This window comes from Tenrec ecaudatus, chromosome 11, assembly GCF_050624435.1.
Source record: "Tenrec ecaudatus isolate mTenEca1 chromosome 11, mTenEca1.hap1, whole genome shotgun sequence".
Classification (NCBI taxonomy): Eukaryota; Metazoa; Chordata; class Mammalia; order Afrosoricida; family Tenrecidae; genus Tenrec; species Tenrec ecaudatus.
Genome location: NC_134540.1, coordinates 139,821,932 through 139,838,404, shown reverse-complemented (window position 1 = coordinate 139,838,404; position 16,473 = coordinate 139,821,932). Strand labels below are relative to the sequence as shown.

General features: G+C 37.3%; 1 protein-coding gene across 1 annotated transcript; it reads right to left on the bottom strand.

The window, feature by feature from the left end:
* Positions 1-15,456: 15,456 nt before the first annotated feature.
* On the bottom strand, positions 15,457-15,744 carry LOC142460895 (small ubiquitin-related modifier 2-like). Its single transcript, XM_075562633.1, has one exon. It carries the CDS (start codon positions 15,742-15,744, stop codon positions 15,457-15,459), a length of 288 nt encoding a protein of 95 aa, XP_075418748.1.
* Between the last annotated feature and the right edge of the window lie 729 nt (positions 15,745-16,473).

Genomic DNA, 16,473 nt, shown 5'->3' with positions numbered 1-16,473 from the left:
ATAAAAGGGTTCATTTTTTTCTGAGGTGTGCATACCTCATTAGTGCTATATTTTTTTCACACTACAGGCTTTTTTACCCCTCTGAAAACTGAGCTATAGAGGTAAGTGCATGTCTACACTTGTGTCACCAGTAGCGTGATCAATAATTATTTAATGCTCTTAGATATTTCCGAATGCTCGGTTTATTCACTGCAAACACACATCAAACAATCTAATAAGAACTCAAACTACTAAGGATAAGAGTATTAGGGCAAGTGTGAGCATAAGGGCATAATAACAGCACTCTGCACACATATCATTCTAGCATCTTAGTCCCAACAAGCATTGCCTTCATCGGTGGGCTCACCCCAGGTAGAGTGGGAGAGAGCAGAGCAAGAGTTGGTTCCTAACTCTAAAAAGTCAGTGTCTCTTCCCAGGTTTAAATGGACAGTTTGACTGGCTCTTTGACGTCACCAATGTCCCAGTCCAGTCTTACCGGGTTTTCTACACTTTAGGTAGCATGGCTGGCTTTGGGGCAACGGTCAGGTCCAGCCAATTCTTATCAGGGTTCTCACACATTTGGGGTGGCTCATTGGATCATCTGTTCTTTCTTGGCGATGGTCCAACTTCTTGGCTGGGCCCTAAATTCACACTTTATTTCTTCTCTAGAGTGGAGTTTCTTGTGTTTGTTTCTTTTGAAGTGGTTCAACGTCTTACAAGGTAGTTCAACATCTTGCAAGGAAGTACTATAGTACTTTCATCAACCTGAAAGGCCATGGTCTTGAGAGTTTCACCAGTCTGTATCAGACCAGCAAGTCTAGCAGTCTATATAACTTTCTGAACTTGGCTTCAGATTTTCCTCCCACTGTATTCGTGGCACTCAATTGTCATTCTTTGACTGTGTGCCGGCAGTGTCTAGTTCCGATCTCAGGGTAGTGCCAGCTGAGGTTCGCATGTAGACTGTGTTCTACGTGTCTTTAATTATCTCTTTTCTTCTTTGCTCTGGATAGGAAGGAATGGATACTACGGCCATAAATTGCTGTTCATGGATTCCTAAGACCCCCCAATCACTACTCACACACATACAACATTCTGTGAACTATGTCATCTGAATCGATCTTAGTGTCTGCTATGGCTATGTTCCCTGTCATTGAGACCGACTGGCTCATCCCCAGCAGATGCTTGGTTATGCATAATAATTTTATGCATAATAATTTTATAATAATTTCCCTGTTTGACCTATTATGTATTTGTATTTCTTATAGTATATATGAATATGCTTAGGAATTTTTTTCTGCCAAACCTCTATATGGTCATTAATGTAGACCCTATTACCTACCAGTATTTGTTCATCTTGCCTAACCACCTATGTATCAACCTGATAATACAATATTTAATGAATATTTTCATTTATTTCTGTTGTTTGTAACTGTTGTATATTTCTCCAAAATTAACACATACCCATTATCCTAGTCAGTGATTTACCTTCTGCTTCTTCATTTTTTTGTCCATGTGTAACTCTTTCCTTTACTATTTATAATAGTAGATTTATCAATATTGCCTTTTGGCGATTAACTTATTTTCCTCAGCAAGTTGGTATAACATCTACTATCTGTGTAATTGTCTTCAACTGGTTGCCTTTGATCTTTGTTTCTCTTGTCCTGGTTTTTAATTCTTTAATTTGTCACTCATCAGAGTTGAATATGTTATCCAATGAAAGCTTGAAATGAGTTGATTATGCTCTTATTACACATTGCTCTCATGGAACTTCAAGTTGGTTTTGACTCAGACCAACCTTTTATACAACAGAAGAAAACATTCCCTGATCTTTTAAACAATTTTGTTAATCATTTAAAATCATTTTGTTAATCATTTTAGCAATTATTGTTATGTTGGGGCCTAGTATTGTAGCCACTGTGTCAATCCATTCATTGAGGGGGCTTCTTGTTTATTGCAAACCCTCTACTTTGTCAAATAGAAAGTTCTTCTCCAGGGACTGCTCCCTCCTGAAAATATATCCAAAATATGTGAGACAGAATTCCAGGTCATCATCACTTATAAACAGCATTGTAGCTGTACTTCATCAAAGACAAGTTTGTTTGTCCCTCTGGTTTTTTCTTCTTTCTTTGCTCTGGTTAGGGATATATAGAGAGTAGGAACTTAGATTTCTGTACATGGATTTTTAAACCCCCCAATAACTATTATTACTCACTGCATTGAATTAATGCCAACTCATAGTGATCCTATAGTTTGGCAATTTCAATATAATTCCATACCATAATTTAAGTGTATCAGTTCTTCTCCTGCCTTCCTTAGTCATTGTTCACCTTTCACATGTGTGTGAGGCAATTGAAAGTCCCCTGTGTGGGGTCAGGTACATTATAAGTTCTTTTGTAGCAGATTGGTCAAACAATACATCATTTTAATTATTAACTGCTACTTACAGAAGTATTCATTGTGGATACAGGTCAAATGAATCTATGACAACTTCAATCTTTTCTCCATTTTTCAGGATGTTTTCTATTGGTCCACATGGGGAGATTTTTGTTGAATTTATGTAGAGTTGTAATCCATATTGATATAGTAATCCTTGATTTTCACCATGAAGTACTTCAAATCTGCCTCCTTTTCAGCAAGCCAGGTCCTCATAACTGAATATTGCATGTGGTCGTGAGCATACCAGACTGCACATTAAATTTTTGGTTTAATAACACAGGTCTTTGTATATTTCATTATAATGTGTTTTCTTTTCAAGCTTCCCTTTGATGTTTTCTGTTGAGCTCTGACTTCATCATTTTTTTCTCACTGGTTTTAGCTAATCTATATTCAAAAGCAATGTTAATGAAATACACCTTGGAATTCTTTGTGTTTTTCCTTTTTCTTAAATGAACTTTGGATTTCTTATGTGCTATGTCCTTGATGTGAGACGCGGAACAAGATGGATTGACACCGTGGCTGCAATGACGGGCTCAAACACAACTGTGAGGATGACATAGGACCTGGAGTGTTGTTTTTTTTTGGTAGTACATGGGGTTGCTAGAGTTGGAGCAACTTGACAGTACTTAAGAACAGTAGTTTTCCAAATATAAGAAATGTGTTCCTTTGGGTAGTTAGATATCTGTCTGTATACATCTAAATACACATTTGTGTATTACAGATGTTTGTTTCCCTAATTACTCACCAACTAAATTTAAATCTGCCTGTCTGAAGACAAAATTTGCACTCAATTAGTCACCAAGATAAATTTTCGTTTGATATTTAATAGAAAAAAACCTCTGGAAATTTCAGAATTATTGTATGATTTTCATGGCTCTGTTTTCAAAAGTGGACTGCTTCTGCATTCCTTCTAGTCTGTTCTTTGGGAGTCCTATTGTGAAACATAGATTACACTAATGAGATTTGATATGGTAATATGTAATATGTGGCAAAGCTGTTCTGAATTATAGCTGACTTATTTGGAAGCCAGTGTCAGAAAGCTTGGTGTCAGTTTGAATTTATTGACTTATCTCCTACTGAAAGATATCTGTAATCAATGCTGTGCTTGGTTGTAGCAAGTTCTACAATCTGTGAATATCAAATGCAGTCAACCAAATCCTTGGATCCTATTAGCTACATTTTCTCTGTCTGAACTTGTTTCTTCTTTGTAGCACCTATCAGAAGTGTAACATGTACTTTATGTACATGATGGATGGATGAATGACTACTTTCTCTTTCTGTTAGCTTTAGGATGGTAAGAATCATTCCTATCATTGTTTTCATTATGCCTAAACAAAAAATGAAAAACAATAAATAATTTGCTGAGTTAATACATTTTAAATTAGAGAAGTTAGACATATAATTAAGTGGAAGTTCATATATGTGTAATTCATTTTATTATTACAGTAGGTGTCTCCTGAACATAATTGATTCTAAGTTTTATATGCATTAGTAGGAAATATTTTAGCTAATTTAAAGAATAAAATAATCCATTGTAATTTTATGCAAGATATATTGATGGAAGTATAGACAAGTGATATCCTTAAACTATCTCTCCCACCTGGAAAATGTAGAAGTGCTAAATGAAATGCTGAAAATAGGACTGATTTCACGATGAAATATAGAAAACGTTGAGTCTGCATAAGTTAACTGGTGTGAAAGGAGCACCTTTCCATAACCCCCAAATCCTTTGTAATTCAATAGCATTAGAAAATTGGACGTACATTTCTCAGAGATAACCCTCAGTAATCACAGGCTTATAGATACATTAATATCAAATATTTCATTTGGTGGTTTTTACTTGTCCTTGAGTCAATTTCAGCTCTGGACAGCCCATGAGTTCAGCATGGAAGCACTCTGCAGAGTTCTCAAAGTTGTGAATTTTCAGAAGTGGAATTCCAGATTTAACATTTCGATGGATTGCAACAGTTAACTTTCCACTAACAATAGCTCAGTAATGGTTTCCTATAGTGTTTCCTCCATCCAAGAAAATGTTAAGTATCCATTTCTTTTAAACCAAATCATTAGGAAGAAATTTTACAATTCAGGCAACTATAATAATTTCATACAGACACACTAACAGTGGGGCATATTTTAAGTAAATTAATAAAAACAAATTGTATATTTTATTTTTAGTAATTGAGTGATTTTTCTCCCTACTAGTTTCAGTAAAACATAAAAGCTCCTAATGGGCCCTGTGTTTCTTTTTCAGACCCCAGACTTGAATATAATTCCTTACATTAATATCCTAGGTACCTCACACCCAGGCAGAAGAAAAACAGACACATATGAACTACGCTGTTGAAGAATATTGAACGTGTCTTGGAAGACTCTAAACACTTTGTCTGAGAAGAGGTACAGCCAGAATGCTCCTTAGAGGCAAGGATGGAGAGACTTTGTCTTGTGTAATTTTGGACATGTTGTCAGCAGAGATCAATCCCTGAGAAAGGACATCGAGCTGGGTAAAGCGAAGAGGCAGTGAACACGAGGAAGGGCCGCAATGAGATGAAATGACAGACTTGCTGCAGCAGTAGAAACAAACATAAGAACAATTGTGTGAACAGCGTAGGACCAGAAGGCATCTCTTTGGGTTGTACACAGCCTTGCCATGCGTTCGAACGGACTTGATGGCACCTAACAACGAAGGTACCTCAGAATGTAGATTTAAATGGTCACATTTAAATTTATATAGCTTTCATATTTTATATTAAATTTTCATATTTTGAATCTTCGTATTAGTAATGTGTCCTATATTTACCTTGATTTTATTCTCAAATATTATTATATAATGATATATAATGTCATATATATATTTATAATCATTGGTCCCTGGTCCTGTGTTGAAAATTTGACTATTATGTAATAAAGTCTTGATGCTATTATTGCATATTAAGTTATGCTATGCATAATATTTTACTATAGCCTTCAGATTAAGAGGAAATTGGTTGCTTATCTTAATAAGTCAATATTTACATGGTTGTGAATTCATGTAAATTCTGCTAGCTTAAGTATTTTTACTTTGCTGCTATATAAAATGGAAGCTTTTAAACATTGTCTCTCTCCGCCTAGCTTTCATAAATAATGCTCTATAGTAAAATAAGAAAAGGAAAGAAAACTTTCTTTCAAGAATTAGGACAATTAGTATGGTATCATTTATTTCAAATTTAAATATCTTCAAATTTGTAGACTCACATGAAAGTACCTTTTAAATAGCTTGGAAGTGAATAATTTAATCCAATGGCCTCACTAGCATCATTAAAATATGAAAAGAGGAAAAACATAAATCTTAACTTTCTTATCAGAGAACCTGAAAAAACGCGCATGTCTAGGTCACCTTATATTTAAATGATGACAAAAGAGTAAGGACAAAGTAACCTAGATTCTACCCACTGAGGATTGCACGGAAGATACACTACAACCCTTCATACTCACAGGGACTCTTCCCTATTTCATATCTAAAGTTTTCACAACTTCTTTGTAGATCTCACATCTTTTCACAGCTTTAAAATAAATGCAAGTGTTTCTATATCACAGAGAGCTAATAATCTAGGTTTCAACATATAATTAATTCTGATAGTAATCGCATTAAAATTAATATCAAGCAATATCTTTAACATTTCATTCAAAAAGTTCAAGAAAAGCATTTTCCAAAGGTCAATACTTTGAAAGAATATAATAAAGTATTTTGTTGTCTCTTATGGAAAGCATTAGGTGTCTCTGTTATGTTAAATAGAATCCAAATAACGCAAACTTAAATCCAACTCATTACTGTCAAGTCCACTTTAATCTATAAATACAACAATTGTGATACAAATCTCAACCTTATTCATTAAATAAGTAAAAAATCGAATTGCTAACTTTATGTGGACAGCTAAGAGACCTAGGAAAAGCACAGAGGTCTTGAAGAAGAACAAAGTAAGGTACCTCTTTCATTACTCACAAAACTTATTACAGTCACAGTAGAAAAAACAACCTGGAACTGATACAGTGATGGATACACAGCCCAATGGAATCTAATACACAATGTAGCTGTACATGCCTCCTTCTATAGGCAACTTATTTTCAGAAAAAAGACCAAAAAAATTAAATGGGAAAGAAAAACCCTCTTGAACAAATGGTGCTTGAAAATTTGGATCTCTATCTGCAGAAGAATGAAACAGAACCCATACGTCACTCCAGGCTCAAACATAAACTCAAGATGAAATAGAAACCCAGATTTCATCCCAGAACTATACACACTATATACTACTAAATATAGTGAAGGAAGCAAATACAGCGAAAGGCAAAATGTAGGACCGGGATTTACTAAAACGGAAAGACTTCATCAGCAGAGTTAAATTAGAGCCCACCAAGAAGAATCTGTAGCAATGAGACAATGGTCGAGGGACTGATTACTGAAATCTTTAGAGTTCTGCAACACCACAGGTTAAAACGAACACGCAATTTAAAAGTCAGCAAAATACAGGAACAATTTTTTAAGAGTGTGGGGCACCAAAATGGCTAACAAACACATGAAGATATGGCCACAATCACTAGCCATCCCAGAGTTGCAAATCAAAATAACGAAGAAATATCCTATCATGCTGGTCAAGTGGTGGGTCAGCAAAGAGGAGGAAGACCTTCAGCAAGATGGGTTGATACAGTAGCTGTATCGATGAGCTAAAAGCATACGCACAGTTGTGAGTTTGACACACAACTGAGTAGGGTTCCATTCCGTTATCCATAAGGTTGCTAGGAATTGGGACTCACTTGATGGTAATTAACAACAATATATCTCTTCTGGTAGTCACCTAATCTGGTGTCAATTTAAGGATTAAGAGTGTAGGGGTGGAGTTTAGGCTGTCAGTCTGGAGATAGCCAATAAGACTTCTGTGTGGGCATGGCCTTCTCCTGAGAATTCTGGGAAATCTGGTGCTTCCTCCTTGGAGGCTGAAGATGAAGACACCTCTCTCTCGGCTTCTCCCTGGGAGACATTGCAGAAGACAAACCACATGGACACAACCAGACCTTGAAAGCCAGAGACGCCACAGAGAGACCCTGCCTGCGCTGAGAAGCTTACAATGCCACTGGACCCTACCCACTCACCTGTGATCTGCATTCGGTGTCATTGCATGTGTTTCATGAGTCTAAATATGACTTTATAGATTGATATCAGAAATATGGGCTAATATCATACTATGACCTTGGACTGGACTGGGTTGGGATGTTTTCTTAATGTTTAATTTCCTTTTCTTTCATATACATATGCATTTTTCTGAATTTGTTTCTCTAGACTTCCCAGACTAATACATTACTTTATACCCACAATAGCCCAGTTCCAAAAAATCAGAGAAATACAAAGCTGGAGAGTACGTGGAAAAATTGGAACTTTAAAAAAAAACATTTTATTAGGGGCTCATACAACTCTTAACACAATCCATACATACATCAATTGTGTAAATCACATCTGCACATTCATTGCCCTTATCATTCTCAAAATATTTGCTCTCCACTTAAGCCCCTGACATCAGGTCCTCATTTTCCCCTCCCTCCCCACTCCCCCCACCCTCATGAGCCCTTGATAATTTATAAATTATTATATTGTTACATCCGGCCCTGTCAGACGTCTCTCTTCATCCACTTTTCTGTTGTCCTCCCCCTAGGGAGGAGGTCACATGTAGATCTTTATAATCAGTTCCCTCTTTCCAACCCACTCTCCCTCTACCCTCCCAGTATTGCCACTCACACCCTTGGGCCTGAAGGGATCATTCACCCTGGATTCCCTGTGTGTCCAGTTCATATCTGTACCAGTTTACATTCTCTGGTTTAGCCAGACTTGCAAGGTAGAATTTGGATCATGATAGATGGGGATTAGGTGGGGGTGAAGAAGCATTTAGGAACTAGAGGAAAGTTATATTTTTCATCAGTGCTACATCGCACCTTGACTGGTTCGTCTCCTCCCCAAGACCCCTTTGTCCAAATGGGCTTTGGGTCTCCACTCTGCACTCCCACCTCATTCACTATGGTAAGATTTTTTTGTTCTGATGATGCCTTATACCTGATCCCTTCAACACCTTGTGATCACACAGGCTGGTGTGCTTCTTCCATGTGGGCTTTGTTGCTTCTGAACTAGATGGCTGCTTGTTTACCTTCAAGCTTTTAAGACCCCAGATACTATACCTTTTCATAGCCGGGCACCATGAGTTTTCTTCGCCACATTTGCCTGTGCACCCATTTGTCCTCAGTGATCGTATCATGGAGGTGTGCACCCAATGATACGATTTTTTTTTTTTTGTTCTTTGATGCGTGACAACTTATCCCTTCGGCACCTCGTGATCACACAGGCTGGTGTGTTTTTCCATGTGGGCTTTGTTGCTTCTGAGCTAGATGGCCACTTGTTTACCCTCAAGCTTTTAAGACTCCGGATGCTGTATCTTTTGATAGCTGGGCACCATCAGCTTTCTTTACCACATTTGCTTATTCACCCACTTTGTCTTCAGTGGTTGTGTCGGGAAGGTGATCATTATAGAATGCCAATATAATAGAAGAACGTGTTCTTGTATTGAGGAAATTGGAGCTTTTATATACATTTAGTGGGCTTGTAAACATGTAAAATCATTGTGAAAAGTAACATTGTGCTATGTAAATCGACTGGGAATAGAAACACCATACAACCCAGAAATACGTCTGTTGGGCATATGCCCCAATGAACTGAGAGGCAGAACCCAAACTGATGTATGCTTTCCCATATGCATTGCAGCACAATTCAAGCAGGAGACAGCCCAAAAGTCTATTAATGGAAGAATGGTTAGTGAAACTGGTATATATACACAATGGAATATGATGCATCCCTAAAAAAAAAGATTAAACCAGGAAATACCTCATGATGGAAATGACTATGCTGCATTATGTTAGTCAGTCACAAAAGGACAAATCATCCCTAAGTTCACTACTATAAGGAGAATGGCAGGCATCTGTTCTCAGGTCATGTAATTTTTAATCCAGCCTTCCAAGCAATAAGGTAGTGCGCCTACCTACAGCCAATGAATTATATACCGTCTCCTTATTTTTACCTCTAAAAATTACTTAGAAATATTTGCCTATAGTTGTGGGAGGGAAGGAGGAGAAGGTGATAAAATAGTTTAAACAAATATATGGAGTTGTATTGATTGTGTCCAAGAAAAAATAAGAATTTATTAAAATCAGAACCCGTCATTGATTATAAGAATGTTTTCCTGGCTTTACAGAAAAAAACAAACAAAAAACATGTGAGTCATAAAACCTCTCTGTTTTGTTTTCTAGTTAAGGGTTTAGTTACAGCTTATCTGGCCTATATCTAATGAATGGGTGTTTCAGGCACTCATTCTGAGGAAGCAGATTGTGAATTTCTTTCTTTTTTCTTCAGATAGTGCTAACAGTAGCTGCATTTTCTTTGACAGATGTGGTGTTGGAGAAGGCCATGCACAAGTGCATCTTGAAACCCTTGAAGGGGCATGTGGAGACCATGCTGAAGATCTTCCATATGGCTGACGGCTCATGAAAACAGCTGAAAGATAAGTTGCTGCTTGTAGGACAGAGAAACCCACAGGAGCTGGAAGTATTTGCTCTGACTCCTGACTTTGTAGATGTGGAAAAAATCAAGGACAAATTCATGACAATACCGAAGATGTATTCATCAGAAAAGAAGATCATGATATTGCTGAGGGTCTGTAGACTCTCCCCCACCCCCCCCTAAAATCCTTGAATCAATTAGCCAATTGAAAGGAAAGTAAGTATGTGATCTTAAAGGAAGGATTTTCTATTAGTGAGGTTCGAGATTCCTAAAATATTTATTGAACACTATATGCAACATGTGATCCTGGGTTTAATTCTGAACACCCTGCCGCATTTTTTCCCCCAGTTTGTCTAAAGGGCATTCTGTTACTGGGAATACTTAGGATATTTGAACAGCCTGAAGATTATGTAGTAATAATGCATCTGTGTTAGTTTTCTGAGTTTTATAATTTTATTTAGCTCTTGTTTCCAGGATATATTCACTGAGGTTTTTATGGTTTGGGGACATGGTGTCCACAGTGTAACCTCAGAACATTCAGGAGGGAAGGATGTTCATGTATGTATGTGGGTGCAAACAGAAAGAGAGAGGCTCAAGCAAATGTGATAAAGTGCTAACATTTGGGAAAGCTGGCTGAAGGCCAGACATGACTTCTTTGTACTATATTTGCAGGGTTTATTTTTTCTGTGAGTTTGAAATGATTTCAAAATTAAAAAGTTAAAGAAGAAAAAAAATTTACTTAGAGAGAGGAGGTCTCACCTCAGCTACAGTCAGTTTCCCAATCCCGGTCATATTATATTGTGAGGCCACGCTAAGTCAACAGATGCTCCTGGCCTGGCAGCGTGATTAACAAACCTAACTGGAAGTTCAAGTCAAGAGGTGAGTGGGAAGAAGGGGTTCACACTTCTAATGACGGGTAAACCAGGTGGGGAAAACCTGCCATCTGGGAAAGTGCTTAATATTATTTATATAGAGCTCCAAGGGGAGAATATGACAATATCATATTCTAATTGGACTTTTCGGCTGTGCCGTTGTGAATAAATGTTATTGAGAGTTCTGCGCCATCCCCAACCCTTACTGTTTGCATAAAAGTGTGCACTTAAATTTTTAATCTGTATAATTTAACAATTCACATATTGTGTGTGGTCTAAAAGCTGACATATATGTGTATAATTCCCAGTTCTCAAAAGTGTATTAAATTCTATACCACTGGCTAAGTTAATGATACCATCAACAAATTTACTATATGCCCCATGTGAATGATATAAAATCTTATAAAATAAAACTATATTGTTGTCCTTAAAATTAAGCAGAGGCAATATAAACCATATATTTATAAATGGACTTTGGACTCACTTATTCATAGGCCTAATCTAAGAACAATTACTTCTTATGACCCGGTCTTACTTTATACTCACCCCAATAGAGAGATTAATGAAGATAGGGGTACGATAGCAAAATGTATGGAAGCAATCAGATGGTTCCCTCTGTTAGAAAAATTAGCTATTGGGATGTTAAAACTGTCTTAAAACAAGCAGCCATCTAATTGATTGGTCAGCTAATTCCACAGAGAAACCCATACCAGTGTGTACAAGGATGACGAATAGTAAAATCTAAATTGGGAAAGGAGGACAGTATGTCGCTTTAATTCTACACACCCAATGTGCAGAAGACTGTGGATGATCCTAGAACCCCAAAATCCACTTGCAGGGTCCTCCGTGGACTGAGTCTCCAGTGAACCCCTTCTGACCACGGTCCAGGCACTCAAATAAACTTGTTATCAGACAAAGCATCGTAAAGTCAACTATGGCAGACACAGTCAGCTTAAAATAATTTATTATCTTTACATCTGCCTTTTTTTTTTGTTTTTTTAAAATCTTTTTATTGGGGCTCATAAGGCTTTTATCACAATCTGTACATACATCAATTGAGCAAAGCACCCTTATACATTCGTTGCACTCATCATTCTCATAATTCACCTTCCACTTGGGTTCCTGGAATCAGCTCGGTTTCCCTTTTTTTCCCCCTCCCTTCTCCCTCCCTGCTCCCCTTTCCCCCTGGTTTGATAGTTTATAAATATCTTATCTTACACTGCCCGGCATCTCCCCTCACCCACCTCCCCATTGCCCATCTCCCAGAGAGGAGGTTACACATAGATCTCCAAGATCGGTTCTCCCTTTCTACACCCCCTTCCATCCTGGTGTCACCACTCCTACCACGGGTGTTGAGGGATTCGTCTGTCCTAGATTCCCTGTGTTTCCAGATCACTACTGCACCGCTGTACATCCTCTGGTACAACCAGGTCCGCAAGATAGAATTGGGGCTCGTAATATAATTTAACTATTGAATTTTGCATGTGAATTATATGCCAATAAAATATACAATAATAGAGCAGATACTGAGGTGTGAAATTTTGTAAGCATCATTCTTATTCTAGAAATTTATTTTGATAGCTTCCCTTCGATACTGCATTGAGGAATTGCATTTTTTTCTGGAATATATTTAGGGTTATAATAAAATTTGTTTTGATACCCGACAGTGCTCATTACCATGATCAGTCATTTGCAGTGTCCTTTGAGTTTACCGATTTCTAAGAACTCTTGAATTCATGTGAACTGGTAATTTACTACCTATTCTTTTCTACTCCACAACTTCTTTCCAATATTTATATTCCCTACACTTACCATTTCCCCTTATCTCTATTTTTAGTTTGGTTTGTAAAAGGTTAAAAGGCATTTTAATAGTTTTCTATGCATAGTGTGCTTCCTGTATCTCTTTAAGTTTATATTCCATCTTTCTAGTGATGGTGAGCATGCCGGAAAATGCATAGGTAAAGGATAACAGAGAAAATATCCCTACACCAATTAGCTACCAGGCTTCCCTTAAATAGGATGATTTCCTCCTTGATTATGCTCTGAAAAAGATATCCTAAAATTTCTCTTTTGCAAAAAATAGTAATTTTTTGCTCTAAAAAAGATAATTTTCTTGCTCTAAAAAAGATAATTTTATGCTCTAAAAAGATATCCTAAAATTACTCTTTTGCAAAAAATAGTAATTAGGTAAGATAAAACAAAAGATTTATATCTTGAATTTTTAAAGCAAATATCTCTCAATGAGGTAAGAGCAACATTTTAGGAGGCATTCAGAAAGAGAACAATAGATAATTTTAAAATGATTGTATAATGAAGAAAAAATCTTATTATAGTATGTCTAAGAACCAATGAGATGAGACAGAATTGCACTAACTGATGATGTATCACTCCAGCAATAATGAATGTTTTATAACTTAGTCATAGTCTCCCATGTGAATTATTCATCTAGCCATCCGAATTCACATTTCCATGTCTTCCTTGCCTATAATGACTATTAACTCCTTTCTCCATCACATAATAAATGTTTGAACTGACAAATCTCTACCATTGGAAGGGTAAATTGAAACCTTTTCTTTTTTTGCTTATAGCCTCATATTGTTTCTAATTATTTAGTTAATTACTCCCAATACAGGTGTTCTTACCTCTCATTAAGACTAATACAAAGTTTCCTGTGAATTTTTGCCTCTGTAAAACCCTTAAGAGTTCTCTTCCTTGTATTCAGCTAAACATGTATAATTGATTTATTTTTCATCACATTTGCAAAATAATATTTGTGTCATATTTGTCTATCTACACTTGATCCTGTGCTTACACAAGCTGTTAGTACTGCATAAGAACATCATGCAATAAATAGGCTCAAAGGTCACGGTTATCATCCATTTACTGACTCTTAACATTTATCCCCTTCTATAATAGAAAGGTGTTTCAAAAATTATTTTTCAAATTCTTTTGTATTTGATTCCATTTTCCATGAATTATAGAATGACCTTTGTAACTGCCTTACTTTGTTCACTTTCCACAACAGACATTTTCAAATATTTCTAATATTTCTAGATTTTTTTCTCTGTAATCTGATAAACTTCATCACGCTATAAACAAATCTTTGTATAATGCACCAATCATCTGCTCCTCCAGTATAAGTTCTGCCACATTGTTACTTGACTCCCTATATTAAAATGAGGGTAATCTTCACCAAACTCATATGTAACAACAGGAGAAAAGTTCTTTGAGATAAGTGTACTTTGTGTGCATATGTGAGGAGTCACCAATTTTCTGTAAGCATTTACAGTGAGCGGATACGTGGTGCAGAAACATTCTCCTGGAATGTAGTGTGTGAGGCCCTTCCCAGGCCTCAGACCACAGAGGCGTGCCCCTCTGCTAGGGAAGGCTAGTCAACCCCTGCAGTCATGAGTGTAGGGGACAGAACATGCACATCCTGCTTCCCACAGCACCTCACATTGCCCTTGAAGTAGTATTGTGACACGGATTACACCACTATACTCTTTCAATTGTACTCCAAATATCTTTGATAGTAAATATGATAGGCAAATCCACATCATCTCTCCAGAGATGTTGACTTCTTAAGGCACTGACTTGTGGAAAAGATCTGTGTATTATTGGATTAAGTTAGGGAATTTGAAATAGATTTTTCTGGATTTATTGAGTGGGCCAAAGGAAATCGCAAGAATTATTATAAGAGACAAGTGGAAGATTCAATTCAGGAAGGAGATTTGAAAATGGGAGCAGAGCTCCAAGTGACGAAATGATTGGAATGGGTGAGACCACCAAGAACGCAGCAGAATCTGCTGTTCATTGAATGGTGTCACCAAAAAGACTTTTTTTAAATTCTAAACTCTGTACCTGTGGTATAATCCAATAGCAGAATGTATTTTCTTTGTTATATTAAGAAGCCACTTCAAAATACATGAATAGGGCCTATTAAAAATAAAACTTTGTGTTCATCAAAATACTTTTTTTTAAAACAAGAAATTTATTTAAACAACAAGACACTTGACTTGAAGGAGAAACTATCCAGGTTTCATTTCTTTGAGAGTAATTTACCCCTAATTAAAGACATATTGCCCTACATGTAACAGCTACGTACAAAAAAGTTATAAAATTGTCCTTGGTTTTACAACGATAAATGAAAAACATTAAAAATCTCCAATCCAACAAGATATGCAAGGGTTTTTTTTATGTCATTTTTTGTTGTTGTTGTTTTTGTTAAACAGTGAGAGCAAAATAACTTACTGGAATATAGAGAGAGGAGCTGAGTGAGCATGCTGCTGATGGCGAAGGGTTTTTTTTTTTCCACAGAGCCACTGTTTTCCCCATTCCATCTCCACTTGGTGCCGATCAAAACATACCATTGGCCATTTAGTAAAAAATAAATAAAAATAAACAAAGGGAAAAATGCAATATGCGTGTGCACACGCACCAGTTACTTTATGTACAATAAAGGAATGGGGAAGGGGAAATAAAAGAAAAAACTATACTGTAGTCGTCAGGAGGTGGTGCAACCAAATTGTGGTTTTCTAATTGAGAATGGATTCTTGGTCAGTAGGAAGAGAGTTCTGGAGGAAAGGAGCAGGCTCTCTTTTAAAAGACGCCTCCTGTCTGCTGCTGGAACACATCAATTGTATCTTCATCCTCCATTTCCAACTGTGCAGGTGTGTCTGTTTCATTGATTGGCTGTCCGTCAAATCGGAATCTGATCTGCCTCATTGACAAATCCTGTCGTTCACAATAGGCTTTCATTAGTTTGCTAAGTGGCGTATGCCTCTTAATCTTAAATTGCACCACGGAACCATCCTGCCCCGCCACCTTCAAATTAATATGATCGTTGTTCTCAGTCCTGACTCCTTCCTTGGATTTCTCGTCGGCCATGGTGAGGGCCGAAGTCTCCTCAGCTGCCGCTTCACAAAAGAGGTACCAGGACCGCACCAAACGAGCACACAGGCAGCTCCAGGCATCAACATACTTTTTTAAAAGAGTAAAAAGCAAGTCCACAGAGTGGGAAAAAATATCTAGTAATGACATATCAGACAGAGGACTAGTTACCAAAAGCTACAGAATTTTACATGCCTATAACAAGGAGAAAAAAAAAACCCAAACAAAGTAATGCCCCTCTGAGAACATGATTCACGAAGAATGGGACACAAATGGCTAATTAACGCCTTAGAAAAAATCCTCCCAGTCATTAATCATGCATGAAGCAGGTGGGCAGAATTGGCCTAGGACATCTGGGGTATCCTGGGAGCCCAGGCCAGTGCTGTAGAGCCCTGGGACACTGAATTCTGCATCTTCATGGTGCACGGCATGCTCCAGAGCTGCATCAGTGAGACCCCCTGACTGCGTACAGAGACCCCACTGGGTGAACTGATGAGACCTCAGGCACACTTGCAACCCGAGGCCTTAAGCTTGAAAACACATGGGCTCTGAGGAAACAGAGGCAGCTGTACCAAGAGTGATGGACTGTTGGTCGGCGGACAAACAAGATCTTGCTACAGCTACAGCCTGTATGCCTTACTAAGAGACGTAACATTGCAGCAATCCCGTGACCGCCAATGTGTTATATTTTATTTATGCTTGTGTATATTACGGTGCATCTCAAAG